At 44.0% G+C, this 20,000-nt stretch overlaps 1 protein-coding gene across 2 annotated transcripts in view; it reads left to right on the forward strand.

The window, feature by feature from the left end:
* Positions 1 to 20,000, forward strand: part of LOC123505070 (protein O-mannosyl-transferase Tmtc3-like) — a 1,048,098-nt gene that overhangs the window by 604,191 nt on the left and 423,907 nt on the right. The window contains exon 1 of one of the 2 annotated variants that reach the window (XM_045256102.1): positions 667 to 1,264. The exons of the other annotated variant lie outside the window; for it this stretch is intronic. Within the exon in view, the coding sequence (XP_045112037.1) occupies positions 1,138 to 1,264 (127 nt within the window). The 5' untranslated portion in view covers positions 667 to 1,137. Of the gene's footprint in view, positions 1 to 666; positions 1,265 to 20,000 lie in introns of those variants that run through there. 2 annotated transcript variants of the gene reach the window in all.

Below are 20,000 nucleotides of genomic sequence, written 5' to 3' on the forward strand. Positions count from 1 at the left end.
CACCCGCCCTGTCCCTCTCATCTCTCGTCTATTATCCTGTCAGAAATGTAGTTTATTCACATCACTTAACCTTTCCGAGTGAAACAGTTCCAGCGGGGTGAATCTCAAGTTAGCTGGCGATGGAGACGAATCGTTGTGGGAGGCGGTGCCGAGGGCGACATAACTCGGCTCGCCACTCATCTGTTACGTGTTTCCCGGCTGCTGGACCTGAATATATAATGGCGGGCGTTGAAATGCAGGCATAAATCATAGATAAAATTGCATGATATATCTTCCTTGCTGAACAAACTGGCAACGCTGACTTATCATTGTATAATTGTCTTTTCATACGCCTACTGAGATCACCTCCCCGTGGCTACCAACTCAGTCCTTTTCGCACGATTTTATATCTGTTCGTTCACATGACGCGCTCCTGCTGTATGGTAATCGAGACACTTAAGTGGCACTGCTTTTAACATTGTTATCCATTGTTTATGTTATTAAATACAACATTTTTCATCGAGTGACATTTACGCACTTAGAGACCCTGCCGCTTCAACGTCAAAATGAGGCGGAGCATGCGCAGGGGAGGCGGGACTGGCATCTCTGCCAACCGTACAACGCGTCTGGCGCTGGCTTATGATGGAGGCGCAGTTGTCGAAGCAATTAAATAGCAGAGTTGCAGGTGATGGAGAAGGTGAAGTTCAGCTTTGATCTACTTGAATATTAGCTAGTGAAGGAGGAGGAAGCTCCCAAAGGAACACTAGCTTAGCGCCGCAGTGTACGAGCATCCGGCAGCGGGAGTGTAAACTGGCAGCATTGACTTGGCCGCGAGGACATCAGTGTTTCTTGACGCTGTGGCGGTGGCGGAGGGTTGCTTGTCGAATGAAAAGATATCGACGCGCATGTGATGACTCGTCATTGCATTCAGTGATTGATATCAATGATATCAAAGTTTAGTGTCTCCCATGATATTCCCAGGATTTTCACCCTTGTTAGAGAAGTTGTAATGGTAAAAAATGTAAAAGTTTTCACGATGCGTGCCGTTTAGTGCGGAGGTAAAGTCGAATATTTTTACAACTTGGGTTGCGACGCGATTGGAGAGGAGGTATGTGCCCGCCGCGGCTGGGATGCTGTGACTAGGTGTGTAACGCTGTGATGATGCAGGTCAATAGCAAGATGCACCATCATCACCACCACCACCATCACCATCACCACCACAACCAGGCGACCACGGCCACCAGGAGCCAACCCACCGCCGCCACCACCAAACCGGACATACAAGGTAAGGCCGCGACGGCAGCGGCGGCGGCAGCGACCGAGGTGGCGCGCTCCGTGGGGGGGAAGGGAGTCTTGACCGTGAACTGGCGAGGGATTCCACCACTGACTGATCCCTGGATTCAACAGGTGACCTTATTCAGGTCAGGTGATGACATGTTTGGCACAGGTTGACGGGCGGCGGCTGTCTAGCTGTCATCCATTCACCTGTTACTCCCGCCGGCGATAACCTTCCCTGCATCAATTTCTAGTGGTTGTACTCGGTTTCATTTTATAGAACCGCATGCAAACCAGGACGCGACTTGCGACGTTTCAGCTGTAATGCGAGATGTTTGTGGCTCTAATAGACACGCGCCTCTCAGTCAAACTTCTCTCCTAAAGTTTTAATGACCTACGCGTCCCCGTCTGTCGTCGCCCACCGAGTAAACTTCGACGACGCGACCCGCAACACCAAGTGTCCCAGCTCGCCGGGATATAAAGTTCCTCTTCTTCACCTATTGAACTTCTGAGGGCCTCTGACGCATATTTTAGTATTTATCTCATGACCTAAACTTTATTTGTCATTCGAAGAAAAAAAGAAAATAAATCTTTTTAAGTTTATGATGGATTCAAACCTTTGATGGTAAGCGTATTGATGTTATACGTGTATGTGTGTGTGTGTGTGTGTGTATATATATATATATATATATATATATATATATATATATATATATATATATATATATATATATCACGTTTGTCTGAATTCTATTTTTGTTCGTTCATTCAAAATTGTAAAATGTAATCACACGTGTGATTAATTTTGCCAAGTGGAGTTGAACATATTTGAACATTATATATATATATATATATATATATATATATATATATATATATATATATATATATATATTTATTTATTTATTTATTTATTTATTTATTTCTCAAGTGAAAGGATATTCCCCTTTCAAATCAGTCTAGCACCGCGATCCAAGAATTTTTGGAATACTTGATTATGTGAATAATATCTCACGTGTGGTGAGACTGGCCGTGTGTTGGTAGTGTTGGGTGGCGCTGGCAGCTGACGGTCACGTGAGGTAGTGAGGGGCTGAGGCCTGAGTGTGTGAGGGCGCGGTGTAAGGTGTAACAGGTGACACGCTAACAGCCCATCGATTCCTCGTGTGTGTGTGTGTGTGTGTGGCGCCGAAACGTTGCCATTCCTGGTCCCTTCACCTGATCAACGCCATTGCTAATAGGGATATTATTCGCTGCTGTGGGTAACACTGTTGGCATTTTCATTGCATTTAACCGACAAATGGTAATCGGATGGCAGATTATGTGATGCATTAGAATTATTAATAATGGTTGTGTTTGAATTGGCGAAAGGGAGTGTGACTATGTGACATGATTGAAAAAATCTTCAGTGCTTTACGAAAAGAGAGAGAGAGAGAGAGAGAGAGAGAGAGAGAGAGAGAAATATTACCTATACTGAAAAATGAGAGTGGAGATACGAATGTATAGAATATATTGTTACTAAGTCGACCAGAACTTATTGAATTGTCTGTGCTGTCATTTCAACGGAATCTCTCTCATATGTCTGTTCGTACTGTGTTGACTGTTTCTTGTTGTGATTGGTGGTGGTGTCTTGCACGTACCAACACACGCCCACACTGCGTCTTGCCGCTAGTCTTGTGCTGGGTCATTCTTTGGCACAATTTGGCGTACAGTTTAATTTCAACTTCAGTATATGGTCATTTCAAGTGAAGAGGAACCTGTGACTATATATGAAGCACATGTGTGTATTGGACTTTACCATACCGAGACAATAAAGAAGGAAAGAAAACGTTTTATCCTTGATTACTGACCATCCATATGTACACTGTCATCTCGGGTTATGCGTCGGCATTAACATGTGCAATGTTTTGGTGAGTGATAATGACAGGGGAAAGTGACTGATGCTGGAATCGCGGGACAGCTGCATGGAGTTACAACCGTCGGACCAGAGTTTAGTTTTGGTGTGAAGGAGGTAAGTTGACAACGAAAGGCTTGAAATAAAGAAGAAAAAAAATAGAATGTAATGTAAAACACACAGGAAAAAAAAAACAGGACGAAAGAGTAAAGGAAAGGGAAAATGGTAAAGAAATGAAATAAAGATAAATGAAAGAAAATGTTTCCTGTACGAATGAAATGGTTGTAGGAGGAAAGGAAGAAATCATATGATGGAAGAAATGGGTCAAAAAGAAAAAAAAAATTTAGAAAGGAGGGGATGCGAGAAAGTATTGGCCAAAGTTTGCTGGCGATCGTTGTATCAGTAAGCAGCCACTCATAGGAGAAGAGGAAAGAGATACAAAAAAGTTCAGTAGATTATTTTCTCTCTCTACGGTGAAAAGTTTGAAGATATCTATCAAGCTTAGAGGTCGTGTTGTGTAGGCAGTAATTAGGTACGTGTCAATGTATGTGTCATCAGAGAGACGTCATTTGATGCACATGTTAAATGTGAATCATACCAGGAGGAAAAGGGCGAGATTAGCTAAGCCTGTTACGTTCAGACGAGAGAGAGAGAGAGAGAGAGAGAGAGAGAGAGAAATATTCTCCGTATAACATATGTAACATTCCCAGCCATCCTATCCTGCATCGAGCTTCCGAAGTGCAAGATGCAAAGCAAACATAAATGTATATCAACATTTTACACGTGGAAATAGGTATAAACCGGCGATTATTTTCACTACCATAAAGCGTATCACAAAGCTCCTTGGAAAAACTTTCGAAATAAAAATAAATTAAATATTATCAGTCTTAAATAATAATAAAAAAAAAACTAAAATCTGTATCAACCATAACCCATTCTGCTTAAGACCTAATAAAATAAAGTATTAAAACCCCATCTAAGGACGTAAGCAGCCGGGTGAAGTAAGCCAACCCTCGAGTACGATTATTCTATTTGGACCAGACCCGTTCGTCGTGCGTTCAGCCTCAACTTCCGTAAGGGAAAACCGAACCCAACTAAATTTAGCTCAATAAAGTGAATTGCTCGGTGGGTTCACTTTATTGACGGGAGGAGCGAGCGAGGCTGTCTGGCGTGCGGCGTGAAGTAATAATGGTGATGGCACGATGTTGCATCACTGGACTGTTTCAACGGGTTTCCTCCACCGTCTGAGGACCTGTTGCATTGTTGACGGGGGCGCAGGTGGGGGCAGAAACATTGACTTCGTAGGTGTGTAAAGGTTCAGGTGTGCGGAGGTATGGCGTGACTCTGCCGAAGCTTAAACCTTTCCATGTGGCCTTGTTTTGTTATGGCTGACTTTGCTGGTGGAGGTTAGTTGAGGTATCGGACCCGGTCTGGAAAAAGCGATCAGATAGTATTGGTAGTTTCTTGAAATGGGTTATGTTCCGTAGGGATTTGTTTCCTGTCCATTAATTTAGTTTATTGTATCCTTATTGTCAATATTGATCTTTGTTTATATATCTATTTTTTTTTTTTTAGTTTGAGATTAGTTTATTAATTCATTGTTACTACTTGCAGGTAATGTGTGTGTGTGTGTGTGTGTGTATAGAGAGAGAGAGAGAGAGAGAGAGAGAGAGAGAGAGAGAGAGAGAGAGAGATGAAGAAACTCGAAAAGATTGCATTTATCCATTACTATTTTCATTTAGTAAATCTGTTGCACGTCTTGCCTAAATGCTGTTAATTAAAGGTAACTAAATGATGTTTGATACAGTCGTGATTAACTAAATACAATTAAATAGCTTGAGTCTGATACAGTCGTGACTTTATTGACTCCTGTAATTAACTGCCGTAATAGGAAACATGCTTCTGAAGTGGCGGCGCGGGCTGCTTGGCGTGGCGGTGATCATCTGAAGGGCGTGAGTTCGATGTCTGTCCTGACGCCTGGTGTTCTTCGCGGCGGCTGGGAGAAATAGGAAAATAATGCATTAGGGATCGATGTGTAGTGCGATAAATCGGTACGTGGCCTCTGTTGATGCAGGGTAGATGTATTGATGTGTAGGCACTACTTTAATGTATATGTATTTGATTTTTTTTTTCCTATAGTTTTTACTGCCGTATTACTTTAGAGTTTAGTTATTAGTCGGTTTCTTCCTTTTTTTATACCATTAATTTTGTTCACCACGTTTAACTTTCTTTGCTTAAAAAAAAAAAAAAGTTAGCAAGGCCTTTACACATCAGGCACTCTGCATATAAAACTTTATCCGTGCAGGTGTGAGACAAACATCCTGAAGCCACCACATGTTGGCAAAGGTTGAAATGAAAACTGTTTAGTTAGCTGAGCTCATGGAATACTGCACTAATGTGGATATTGTATTACTGCACATTACTACTACTACTACTTACCACTACCAATGTGAACCGATAGTTGGTAGAACCTTTACAAACAGTACATTATGGTGATGACAATTCTAGAAGGTTAGGTTAGGTAAGGTTAGGTTAGGTTTGTTGTGATGATAATTCTAATGATAGCATGATAAGATTAGTACGTAAGTTGAAAGGAGATAAATAGATTGTTAGCAATATTATTGGTGTTGGTATATATCACCGATGATTGAAATGTATAAGATATTTTTTTTTTTCACTTCATAGGTACTGCATACGATATTGATATTTTAATTTATGACAAATCGAACAGCAAACGACAGGGACATGGGATGAGATCTTTAAATGGTATTAATATCTATCAAATAATTATTGTTTTTTTTTCTTTGAAGTAGCATACTTGAAGCTGCTGTGCTGTTCTCAGTACCCATGTCGCCTAGCACGCGCTTCCGTTTTTTTTTTTTTTTTTTTTTTTTTTTTCTCTTTTCGTGTCGAGACAAGTCACAAAACTGGTAAGAAGACGCACCACAACGCAGCATATTGATACGTACACGTACCCGGACATAGACTTACACATGTTATTCGCCACGATCGTCTGGTGGTCACCTCGCCATCTTTTCCTCACAGAAATAGCTCAGAGTTTGTACTGACGTAGGACTGAGACCGCACAACACACCTGGAAAGCGAGGCCACAACCTTTTGGGTTACTACATCCCATACCTACTTTGCTGCTAGGTGAAGAGGAGCTACATATTACATTTGTCTGGCCACTCCTGGGAGGACCAAAACCCGGGACTTCTTGGGTGTGAGGCGAGAGTGCTAGCTGCTACACTACGCGATGTGTGTGTGTAATTCACTACGGTCGTCTGCTGGTTTTAACTAATAAGGGTAAACACTATGGAAAAAAATATAAGCATTACACCACGTAGTTAATAAACACGAGAGAGAGAGAGAGAGAGAGAGAGAGAGAGAGAGAGAGAGAGAGAGAGAGAGAGAGAGAGAGAGAGAGAGAGAGAAATAACGATACACACACACACACACACACACACACACACACACACACACACACACACACACACACACACACACACTATGTCCAGGGTATTAATCTTCACTGGTTGGCTGGATGGTTAGAACGCCAATATATTTCCTGCACACGGCGCGTTCTCATGAGCAGTCATGAAAGAGCGCTTGGCTATTCTTTCTCAACCTCAGCCTTGCGTTTCGCCACTTGAATCTCCGTTTCTTCTACCCCTCTGGCAGACGGTGGCGACTCCCCACTGAGAATCTGCGGTCAGGTTATCCACGCCGGCGTTAGGAGACGAGACTATTTGTACCTCATATCATCTCCTCCACTTGAATTTCTTCTGTGATTTCCAAGCTACGCGTCATGCTCACAAATCATGCGTCATCCATTCATTGCTGGTGTTTCCGATGTGTGTTGTATCTAATGCCTGGGGGGGGTGTCTCTCTCTCTCTCTCTCTCTCTCTCTCGTGTTTATTAACTACGTGGTGTAATGCTTACATTTTTTTTCCATAGTTTAGCTTTTATCTGATACTCTTGGTGTGGTTCTTATTCCTAGTAATGTAACTCAACACCTTTGAAAAAAAATACGAGTATATTGGAACTTAAGAAGGAGAGTCAAGAGGTGGTGTGGTAACGATCGCGGATGTTCCTGGCTTGATGTGTTAAGGGCGTAACCGTGAGGCGCGGCGCGGCGGCCTCCTGCTGCTGGTGGAGACAAGGTTCGTTAAGCGCGTTTTGCAGGTGTCCTCCGCCAGCACTTCATCTGGTGTTTGGTAGATGAAAACACACGCACACATGCACAGACGTATGCACGCACACGCGTGTGCGCACGCACACACAGACACACACACACACACACGTGCACACTGCACTAATCAGGGAAAGGATCTGGTGAAATCACTAGACGCAATTAATACTGTAATGTGATCCAGGGACAGGTGTTTGGCGGTGACATGACGCCGCCGCTCAGGTTTTAGTAAACCGATAGAGATAACGAAGCTCAGACACGCGGCCGCTCCCCGACCCAACGCGTTCTGAGACATCCTTGTTTAAGACGAAGGTTTTGCCCTAATTGTGTGGGTTGCACACGCACGCGCGTCAACACACACACACACACACACACACACACACACACTTATGGAGCGATCACATTCGCAAAAATATTTTTCATAACCTTTCAAGCACAAGCAATTTCTCTCCACTCACCACAAAATGGTCTTATCCATGTTCTTATCAATTTAATATTCATACGAGCTAATCAGAATTACCATATCACGAGCGGCTCGCTGAGTGAGAATTAATTGGACCGAACAGAATATCTTATCTGGGCGGCAGCGGGCGGCGGTCGGCAGGCGGCCTCTTGGGCGGGCGGTGAGGTCGAGCGGGCCCGCAGGCACAGGGGAAGAGGAACTCCTCGTTTAAGTTTGTCGGTGTTGAGAGTGTGGGTGATGCTCGCAAGACGTTTACAGCTCTTAAGTGCCTGCTTATAACGATGTATACTCTCAAGTATACACACACACACACACACACACACACACACACACACACACGAAGAAAATAAGTTATGTCTTGTTGGAAACTTGAATATTGTAATTAGCAACGTCTTTTTACGTAAATTTAGCTTTGTATTATTAACTTATTCGTGCACCTTATCCCGCGGCACGCCCCGCCAAGCAGTGAAGGGAGCCTCGGAGTTTATGTGACACCACTTGGTCGCTCAATAAGCAACCTTGAATTGGCGATCGTGCAGTCAAAAGAAATAAACTACCTTTGTTATTTCCTATGAATATATTACTGCATTTTATTAAGTGATGATGAATAAAAAAATCTTATTGGGAATGGTTATAACATACGATTCAATATTCGTTAAGAGTGACGCCTTAACCTTTTACGATGCTTGATGAACGACCGATGGCTTGTTGATACCGCGGCGCGCTGCTCGGGGCGTACACCATCGCTGCGTTGCAAAATGTTTAAGAATGCAGAGAGAGAGAGAGAGAGAGAGAGAGAGAGAGAGATAAAAGCTCAGTATGAAAGGGGAGATAATTAAGGGTAAAGGAGGCTGCGTTTATTCTTGTGTACTCAGACTTGTTTGGCTGCTGTTTTGATGCTGTCCACGAGGCGCTGCAGGAAACCGGCACAGAGGGAAGGGAAGGGTAGCTGTCCTCCGGCTGATGCTGCTCAAGGATGAAGAAAGAGAGAGAGAGAGAGAGAGAGAGAGAGAGAGAGAGAGAGAGAGAGAGAGAGAGAGAGAATTCTTCCTAGAAAGATTAATCTCGGCATGTTTTAACTTGGTATCATTTAATTAAAGTCGGCATACTTAGTAGTGACGCAGCAAATCATCTTGATGATGTAAGGGCCTCAATATAGAAACTACAAACGTTTAACTAAGCATGTGTAAAGTCTCTTCATGTAAGCCTCTCCTAAAGGTGGCAGCTACACATCGACCGTTGCGTAAGTTAATTCTCTCGGTGCTGTGTTTACCATGTACGTACGAACACTACTATATTGAGGCGAGTGTTCCCTGCGGCCCCATAACACTGCTCCTTGGGATAGATCTCTCAGATGGGCTTCGATTAGCTTCATCACGCATGTTGTTTCACCGACCGACTAAAAAAAAAAACACTGCAGGTTCAACTGGTGAGGAAATGCAAAGGGGGCACTTTAAAAAAGCTATTTTAATAACCCATAATGAAAGTGACACAGATTTAACATGAAACAGATAACATGAAACACAAAAATGACATACACATATAACACAGAAATAAATACAACAATAAACCCCAACTTAATACCTAACAATAATCCTAATCCTATATGGAGGCAATGTGGAAAACACGGGACGAGGGAAAGTGATACTTATGCGTGTCGCAATGGTGAAGTGCTGGGTGATGGTTGATCCCACGGTAGACCCAAGAGGCGTTGTGTTCACTGGTTGAGGCCTGGATCTCGACTTTACTTCCAGAACGCCAAGAGCTGGCTCAACACGTTCGGTTGAGTCGAATGGGGCCGCGTGAATCCAACTTCGGGACAGGAGCGGGGCTTCATGAGACGGTGACGTGGAGGGTTCATGAGACGGTGACGTGGAAGGGGAGGCGGAGAGGTGGCGAACGAGGTAACAAGCGGAGGAGGGGATAGTAGTGGAGTATGTTACGGGCGGCCCGTAACAGTGTGTGTGTGTGTGTGTGTGTGTGTTATGACTCCCTTTCTCGTGTGTCTTGTCCCACTTTCCACACAGACCCTCCTCTGTCTCTTCCACCTCCGCTATGACTCCCCGATGTACAATTTGAAGTGTTTATCATCCTATTGCTACTGTGGGTGTTGTTAGTAGTGTTGTTACTGCTGTTGTTGATGGTACTTTATCATTATTATTTATAGTTGTTATTATTATTATTATTATTTATAGTTGTTATTATTATTATTATTATTATTATTATTATTATTATTACCGTCATCATTACCACCGATACTACTTTTTTCTGCTGTTCATTCTGCACAATTATTACTGCTACTTCTCCTGTCCCTCCTGTTTTTACACTATTACTACTATTACACTATTTAACTACGGATTAAAGTGTTGCTGCTGGTGCTGCTTTTCCTAATAATTACTTGCACCTGTTTACGGCATGGCTCTGAGTGCTACGGTTGGGCTTCCCGGCGACCAGTATTGTCACGCACTTAACGACTGTGGCCCGTGCATTAACTCTCCGGGAACTGTGTGTTCTGGGAGGCAACAACTGGTTTCTCGCTCAGCAGGATCTACAACACCACCATTACCCCACACAAGTAGACCAGTTTGAAAGGGATAATAATTCATAACTACCGTGCAATTATTACATTTACTGTGGATAGATAAATAAACAGATTAAACTTATAAATGCTTGATTGGGTCTCGCAAGTTAGCGGCCGGCACGCATTGCATTATTTGATCTTTTTATTTGGTAAGGTTTGAAAAAAAAGTGAATTAATAAATAGATAAACGTTAGCGTGGGAGCATGAATCATCCGACGGACCTTTGCTGATGTCCGCGTTGCCTCCCTGAACCAAGGCAGGACGGCGGGGAGGAGGGGAAGCCCGTGCCGCCCGCCGTTAGCAGTAGGAAGGAGGGCAAGGGAGGAGGGGCACACACACGGCCGCGTTGCAGATGTGGCGAGAATAAATATTAATCACACGTGAAACGAAATATTCGCATTTCAACTAACCATTATCCAAAGTTATGGTGCCGTAACTCAGGACAGAACACATTTGTGGCGTCGCCGAGTCGTGGCGGAGATGGTGGTGGTCGCGGGCTGCGTTTGGGAGTGCGGGCCTGGCGGGGAAGGGAGGAGGGGGCGGTCAGGTAATGGGGTTTAGGCGATGAATATGTTAAAGCAAGATTGCCATGTTGAGATTGTTATCTTTTGTGTAGCTTTTTTTATTTTTTCAATGTGCTTGCTACTTAATAGATTGATAGATTTATTATTTTTTGTAACCTTCTGACAGACCTTCACTTTGCATCACATAATATAAACACCCTTACAAAACTTACTTCCAATTAGTACGTCTTGTTTACCCGCTAACTTCTCATGCGTTGATCTCGCTAAGCTTGGATGAAATTTGAGTTTAGTTTGAAAAGCTTCATGAGGAAACGCTTCGATATAAACAATGGCAGACCTCATTGCTTCAAAAGTTTCACTGGCTTTGATCTTGAGGCTGCTTCCTGGCGGTCGTGGTGTGGTGGTTGCAAGACCCTTTAGAGATGACGGTGGGGATTAAGGGGTTGGGGGAAGAGCCTGTCATGACTTGTATTTGGGAAAGGGGAGTGGAATATGCTGGTTCCCTCTTTATACTTCTATCTCCCCTTCTCTCTTTTTCTTTTCGTTCAATATTTATATTTCTCTTTGTATTCTTACACGCAAGTCCAAAGTTTTCTTCTTCGTTCCCTCTGCTTATTTAATTTTCCCTTTTCTTCTTGGCCTTGTTGTTTTTGGTGTTGTATTTTCTTTCTCTTCTTTCCATTTCTTTTTTGTCTTTTTATTTTTTTCCCTTTCTGCTTATCTTTCCTTTTTCCTAAATTTCTTCTCTCTCTTCGTTCGTCAGTTCCTTCCTTCCTTGCTTCCTTCCTTCCTTCCTTCCTTCCTTCTTCACTCCCTCCCTCATCTTATTCACCTCTTTCGCTTCGTCCCCATCCTGCTCTTCTTCCTCCTTCCATTCTTCCTGTCTTATATTTCCTCTTTTATCCACAAGCTTCTCTGTCATTATCATAATCACATTTTTTTTTTGTTCCTCTTCATCGTGGTATCGATTGAAGGCGTCTTAACGAATGGCGAGATGCAGCGATAGACAGTTATTAATGTTGATTTGTCAGCCCACAGTTCGCGGGGCCGACATGAGTAAATATGTTGATGTATGTTAATTACCACCAGAGAGATATGGGTAATGTTTCAGTCTCCCACATGATGTATTGGAGAGTGGTGGGTCACGTGGGGGACAGGGTAGGGATGAGAGGGGGGGTGGTTAGCAGTTGGAGATTGGGGTGGCAGGGTGCTTAAGTTATGTCCCTCGCCCCTTACTAGCTGCCCTGTGGCTTGTTGTATAAGGGAAGGAGACGCGCCGTGAGAGGAAGGGATGGGAGGTGAGGGAAGGAGTCTCTCTCTCTTTCTCTCGTTCTCTCCTCCTTCTCTGTCTCATATTCTTTGTGTTTGATGAGGTTTTCCGAATATTTATTTTTCCTTCCATGAGTAGGAATATTTTGAAGTGTTTGTGTGTATGTATTTATCTTTCCGTTCCTAGTAGCCATCCATCACGTTGTTGTCGTCGTCGTCAGCGCTTTTTCTTCTCACTGGTTGCTTTCAGAGTGTCCTCGCATCAACAGCCCTCCTCTCCTTCTCACGCTTACTTCACCGTTCACCAACATCCTCTCACTCACTGATCACCTCTTCACCTCACGCCCCTACCATTCCCCTGGCCTGCTTCTTACTCGTCACGTCTCTCTTCTCAGCCGTTATTTATTTTCTCTCCAACTCTTCTTTTCTTCTCCAAATGCTTCCTCTTCCCAGCACTGGCCGCCCGCTTCGCTTCCTACCCAAGCTTACTTCCCTTATCCATCTCGATATCCACTCACCCACTCACCCCGGCCAACAGGTCCCTCGCTGACGTTCGATGCTCCCCCGGGCGGGTCCTGTTAGTAGATAATTAATCGAAAGGAAAATAAGGCGATAGATAATGATGTTGTGTTTTTGCCTGATAGCGGAGCGGCGCGGCGTGTCCCCCGGCGAGTGGTTCATTATAGCGAATGTATTGCGTAAAGGATTTATTGTAATGGTTTGCCTCCGTGGTGAACTTGTTGATTGTGTTCAGCATTATAATTACACATGGGACAGGGTCTTGTTTCTGCGCTAAGTCCAAACATATTTATTTTTATTTATTTTTTTATTTATTTACGTGTTTTTCTTTTCATTTGGCTGCCGTCTCTACATTTCCTTTTCGTTAATGATGAATATGACGTTGGTTGGTATGCAATTGGCAATGCGGTGGAAAACACGGACATTGGTTAGTTAATTCGCTTCTCAATATTCATGACGGCACTGATGAATGTTTTCAGTATGGGAAATGAAGCATGGCACACCACCACCACCCGGACTACTATCGTGTGTGTGTGTGTGTGTGTGTGTCAATAGCCTGCTTTCCTGCGTCTTAACGTCCCCTGCCTGTCCAGCCGTCACGCGAGACTTTCAGGAGTGACGCGTCTCGCTGAAGCCATGGGGGCCGCGGGGCGTAATCAGAGAGTGTTCAGTTAGCGTCGTCAAAATTCGTGGCAACATAAATACCGTAATGGCAGCTAATGGGAATATGAGCCGCGCTAACAAGGGAATTATGCCCATTTCTCTTCGATTCGCATTCCTGGCAAGAGGAGCCCGTCACCTGCGGGTGCTTAGTCTTTTAGTTTATTAACAAGACGAACAGGTCCGGTAAGATGGCTGGAACCGAATGAGAGAGAGAGAGAGAGAGAGAGAGAGAGAGAGAGAGAGAGAGAGAGAGAGAGAGAGAGAGAGAGAATGATGTCTTGAATTTATTGGTAGTAGCTAAATTGACTGTGTGTGTGTGTGTGTGTGTGTGTGTGTGTGTGTAGGTGTTTTTGCTTGCACTACCGTGACTCGTATCGGTGGTGCGTGTGGCAGTGGTGGTGGTGGTGGTGTGGTCAGACAGGGAGGTGTGGATCAGTATAACCACCACCACCACCACCACCACAGCGCTTCTAACCACGCTCTTCTCTGTCCTTCCATTTTGTCTCTGTTCCTCATTTCTTTTCCTCTGATGAATGAGTAAGGGGATTTGATGCATGAGAATAGTGTTTCGTTCAATACCCACCTACCTACACTAAACACACACACGCACACACACACACACACACACGCACAAGCACACATGCACGCATATATAGACACAAACGTACTTTTCAATCAGTTATGCGAGTGACAGAGTGCCGGTACAAAAAATAAAAATGATTGGGTCGTATCGGAAGTGAGTTCTGTCGCATGTGATTGTAATAACATTGCCGACTTTGATGCTAAAAAAAAAAAAAAGGAAAAAAAAAAAAGCCACGTATATATAAATGTCTGGCCTGAATAATATATATTTTTTTCCCACCGATATTTGTATGTGCTGCATGAAAGGGCGTGTGTGCGATTGTGTGTGTGTGTGTGTGTGTGGGTGTGTGTGTGTGTGGGTGGTGGTGGGTGGGTATGTGTGTTTCTGTGATGGTTGTCTCATTGCTTCACCTCACCCATTCTCTCACGCCCACATCTCCTCTTTCGCTGTTTCTCCACCCGCATTGTCCTTCATCACCACGCGTTGCCTTCTCCTTCTATAGTTCCTCTGCAGTTTCTCCTTTCATTCTCTTCCTCTACATTTCTCACACTGTTCCTTCATCCCTCCATTTCATTTTTTTTTTTTTTTCATCTTTATCTTCGCTCTGTCTGCAGCCATTCCTCCTCCTCCTCCTCCTCCTCCTCCTCCTCCTCCTCTTGTTGGTTAGTCAGTAAGATCGAACAATATATATGGGTATTTATAACTTTTCTTTTTTTTTTTCATTAAAACACATGGGCGCAAGTGATTTACATGTCTTATACACTTTTTTTCTTTCTCTACCAAAGACCTGAGTATTTTTCATAAAGGCGTCTGGAAAATGTTCAGTTTGGACGCTGTAACGTGAAGAGAAATATTGTTTGGTGAAGTTTTTTTTTTTTTTTTTTATTATGTTTTGTATTTTTTTCCACGTCGAATTGAACCGCGGCCAAGTCTTATGTTATTTTGTTTTGTTAATCTCTCTTCTCTTCCTACTGTTGTTGGTGCTGGAAAGCCTTGTTGTCGTGTGTGTGTGTGTGTGTGTGTGTGTGTGTGTGTGTGTGTGTGTGTGTGTGTGTGTGTGTGTGTGTAGGAGGATGATAAAGGTGGATGGTTCTAGCGCTCTCTCTCTCTCTCTCTCTCTCTCTCTCTCTCTCTCTCTCTCTCTCTCTCTCTCTCTCTCTCTCTCTCTCTCTCTCTCATATCGTACCTCTTCTTCCTCTCCCTTTGTATCCTGTTCCTCTCCTTTTCCTCGTCTCTCTTCCTTCATCCTTCCCTTTCTCCGTATTTCTATCTGGACCTTCGTCCTAATCTCTCATTCTTCCCTGGCTTCCCCTTTTTTTTTTCTCTCTCTCTCCGCCTTGCACTGAAGTCTCCCTTATTTTCTTCTCTTGCCTTTATTCTTTGTCTCTCATTTCCTTTTCTAGTCTACTGAAGTCCAGTCACCTTTCGCCTCCCCAAAAGAGAAACAAACAGCTGAATGGCCCCGTAAATTTCTCGCCGTTATTTAAAAATGTGGTCGATAGCGATATTTTACCTGAGAGAACCTACCTTCTCGTCGATAAGTACAGGCGCCGGCAACAAATATTTTCCCCCTTTCTCCCCCTCCCCTGCATCTCTTCATTACTTGCTCAGGAAACTAGTGCTAATTTTAAAAGCAATTTTTCATATCGAACTGTTTCTGCAATACATTCTTACTTAAACGTTGCTGGTGTTATAATATCGGGTTTTGCTGCTGTTACTTGGATCGCAAAAATGTACGAATGCTTTTTTATTTTCGTGCTCTTTTTCCTCCCACCTTCGAGCAAAAGAACAGTATTCCCATCCCATGTAGTCTGCGAATTCTTGTCCGGATATTTGCGCTTGGCAGGTCTGAGTTGCTTTTTGAGAGTATTTTATTTTTGTAGGAGCGTTTTAGCCGAGCAGAGTTGGGGAGGAAAAAATAAATAAACGTACTCAGAAGAGCGAGCGGACTGTTTTGGAATCGCTCGATATTAAGTTAAGCGCTTGCAAACTCTATCCCCGTGATGGTGCCTTCACATGTGGCTGGGCACGCGAGGCAGGCAAGCTGCACTAGATGGTCACTCAATGAATCTCTTTGTATACGTGAACTGGTGTTATGATAGAAACTCAAGCCACAACCACTTAAGGAATTCTAGGTTTGTGTATTGTTTACTTTTCGTTTGTCCTCTTCTTTCTTTTCTTTACGGTGGAGTTGTGTGGAATGGTGTTTGTACAGCTTAAGAATTGTATATATTTTCCAAGTGTTTATTTGGATGGTGTTAGCTGTATCCGTGTGTGTCTGGTGCCGTGTTGCGTGTGTGTGCCTTGCGTGTCTACGAGGTATTGAACGCTATGACGAAATTTCAATTCCTACACCTTCCTTCACCTCACCGTGATGGATGATGGGTTTATGGTGGGATCAAATTATAGGGTGACGTAATGATGATGTGATGGGTGCTTCGTGACTCGTAACGGAGCAGTGGTGTGGCCGTGTTGACTGACAGAAAGAGGAGTAGACGTTTTGGTGATGGGGATATAAGAAAGATGGAGGCAATAGCAGTGCGAGACGATGGAAAGTGTAAACATATCGACGGAGTGAACAGAGTGTGAAGTACGAGTGCGTGAGGGATCCAGTGGTGCATGTGTGCAAGGAATAACTTTGCCTAACAAATGTGTTTTTAGGGAGTAGAAAAATGTGACACATTGTTAACTCAGGTGTGTCGGTCAGCTTATATGGCTGTGGTGGACCGGGTGTGGGAGATAACTGGACCCCCTACGGAGTATACTAAAAGAGGAAATAAACTTGGTGGAAAAGCTCGTTTGTGTCACCCAAATAAAGTTTAGATATTGATGAAAAAAGACACGTACATGTGTTACACTTTTCAAGGTGACGGTGGTGCTGGTGTGGTGGTTGTGGCGGCGGGGGGGTGGCGGTGGTGGTGGTGGAGGAGAGAAGGACGTGTAGAAGTGACATTTGGAAAGGCACCGACGTAGCAAGAGGGTTTATTGGGACCAAGTGGTGGAGATTGCTTACGCTAGGGAGTTAAATGGTGGTGGTGAGGGGCAAGCGAGCGGGGCAAGTTGGCCACTGCTGCTGCGGCGGTGGCCTGGTGTAGGGAAGTGTGGGAAGGTGCGAGCCACACTGGCTAGTTTGATGGGCGCCGTTCTACACCAGAGTTGGCGCCGTTCTACACCAGAGTTTCCACGAAAACAAGTCAATAGATACAACGCCGAATAGTAACGGACTAGCAGAGAGAGGAAGAGGAATTATTTCAACGTGCCCAAGTGTGTGAGTGTCGCTTCCTTCCATTCGATGTGTGTTGGAAAGTGTTGCCAGTATTGCAGGATGACGTTCTCTGCCTCCCTAGCGCCGAGGACACGTTTCCAGGGTATCAGATTCCACCAGGAGCCACCGCCACTCGTTCCGGGCCGTCAGTCCACAACTACCATCACCTCTCCACCATCACCATCACACTTCACTCACGCCTACCAAACTGGACCCTTCGTAAATTAACATGAGCTGATTGCTACTGCTGCAGGAAACGTAACAGACAAGCAAATAGCACGGCGTGGGAATTGCTACCTATGTGCTCCCAGGCAAAGGACATTAGGAGGCAAGACTCGCCGTAAGAAACAATATAGACGAGAAAAAAAATATTCGTAGAAAATTAGCATAGAATGTGTGTGTGTGTGTGTGTGTGTGTGTGTGTGTGTGTGTGTGTGTGTGTGTGTGTGTGTGCGCGCGCGTTAGGGAAGCTTGTGCCTGAACACAGGAAGACGTGCTTTGTAAATACCTTTTTGACTGGTTTACTAAAGGTTGAAGTTGATGCATTACTTGTTCGGGGGTTTGTTTTACTTACTACGGGCTTTGGCTTTCATGATATTTTTCTAGTCAAATCATCATCTATTTTTTAAAAAGGAACATATCTTTTGGTAAAATATGTTTGTGCCATTTGCTTTTTGCTTATGCTCATTGTTCAGTGAAAAGCAGGAGAAAACGTGCTGAAAGGTCAATCGTTCAAATGGTGCTATGAGGCGTGCATTGCGGGGAAGTAGGAAAATATTAGTGATTTATACTGAGGAAAACAATATTAATGTTTTGTTTCGTGTATTGGTATTTTTGTCTCAACACAATATCCGTTGTATTTTTATTCCTACAGCTACTGTCACCTTCACAACAACCACATCACCACATTTCTTTAATACCTCGGTTGTGAGCCGGGCGTGTTACCACTACACTTGGCGATGTGTCATTATTCTCATCAGCAGGGCACTCACCATAGCAATTACCATCAGTCACACCACCATCACCGTCACCGTAGCACCCCGCACCATGACCACACTCACCACAAACTTTCCTATACATTAAAAACCGTCACATATTGAGTCAGTTTAAATCCTTCCTTCCACGATTGCTTAGTGAACTGCATGGGTGTTATTGTGGAGGGAACAGAGGGTTGACTGGAGGAAGGGACGGAGGGAGCTTTGTTTTCACCTTTCTTTGCCTCCTCCACTCCTCCGCTCCTCCACGCCTCTGCCTGAGGGTGGAGCGCCTTTAATATGTTTTTGGTCGTTAAAGCATATTTCTTCCCACTGTTGTTTGCAGTCGGAATGGTTTTGTGTTTTTGTTTGGTTTTCTTTGATTACTTGCTGCCCCGGAGTGTTGCGACGGTGTGCTTGTTGCTCTGTTCCTATTTTTGCAGCCTTCCATAGTGTTTATATCCCTATGAGAGAGAGAGAGAGAGAGAGAGAGAGAGAGAGAGAGAGAGAGAGAGAGAGAGAGCGCCAGCCGTCCTCTCATTAGTCGTCTATTCTCCCTCGTGTTCATTTCTTTACTTGTATCACTTCATCACACATCCTGGTTACCTGCAAGTGCTTGTGTAGTGTGGCCTGAGGCAGGGAGGGAGGGAGGGGAAGGGGGAGGAGGGAAGTAGAAGAGAAGGAAAGGTACGTAAGGGAGGGAAGGAAGATGAGAAGAAAGAAATAATAAAACAAAAAAAGTACTGCAGAGTGTTACGTTCACCGGTTAAATGGGTAAGATTGGCATCGGGGAGCCGGTGAACAATAAAAAAAAAAAAAAACACTGCAGGTTCAACTGGTGAGGATATGCAAAGGGGCACTCAAGAAACCATTTAATAACCCAATAACAAAACACATGAAACTGACATACACAGATAGATATAACACAAATAAATATAACCCTAAAGAACCCAACTTAACAATACCTAACAATAATACTAATCCTATATGGAGGCAATGTGGAAAAACGGGACGAGGGGAAGTGATACTTATGAGGTGTCGCAGTGGTGAAGTGCTGGGTGATGTGGATCCCACGGTATTCCAAGAGGCGGTGAGTTCACAAGACTACGTTCATTACTAGAATGCCAATACAGATGTCAATGAGAGAGAGAGAGAGAGAGAGAGAGAGAGAGAGAGAGAGAGAGAGAGACTACTTTTGTTACTTTACTCTATCTCCTTACTTGGGTGCTCGTTTACTGGCGTTTTGTGTGTGTGTGTGTGTGTGTGTGTGTGTGTGTGTGTGTGTGTGTGTGTACGCTTGACGGTGGAGAATTGTACTGTAAACAAATATAAAGCAATCCGGTAAGAACACTTATCAGTCCAATAGTAAAACTCACACTTGCTGGGAATGAGTGTACCTGTACCTATACTACCACCACCACCACCACCACCACGTGAATATAAAGTTAAAATCAAGAACTGTTGGTCGGGAATGGCCACTAATCTCTGCTAAATATGATTCAAGGCAGGCGCGGCTCTTGGGAACTGGTGGGGAGCAGCTTACCAGGGATCTCTCTCTCTCTCTCTCTCTCTCTCTCTCTCTCTCTCTCTCTCTCTCTCTCGTTTTGCTACTGTGGGTACTTCTATTGTTACTACTACTACTACTACTTTTCCTACTACTGCTGCTACTACTACTGCTGCTGCTACTGCTACTGCCACTGCCACTGCCACTACTACTACTACTCGTGCAGTGGCAAAATTGGTTTTTCTTCAACACCATTCTAACAGTGACCTTCCTTCCTTCCTTCCTTTGCCGAGAGTTTGAAGGAGTCTGAGAGGGGA

The sequence above is a fragment of the Portunus trituberculatus genome, chromosome 17, assembly GCF_017591435.1.
Source record: "Portunus trituberculatus isolate SZX2019 chromosome 17, ASM1759143v1, whole genome shotgun sequence".
NCBI classification, from domain to species: Eukaryota; Metazoa; Arthropoda; class Malacostraca; order Decapoda; family Portunidae; genus Portunus; species Portunus trituberculatus.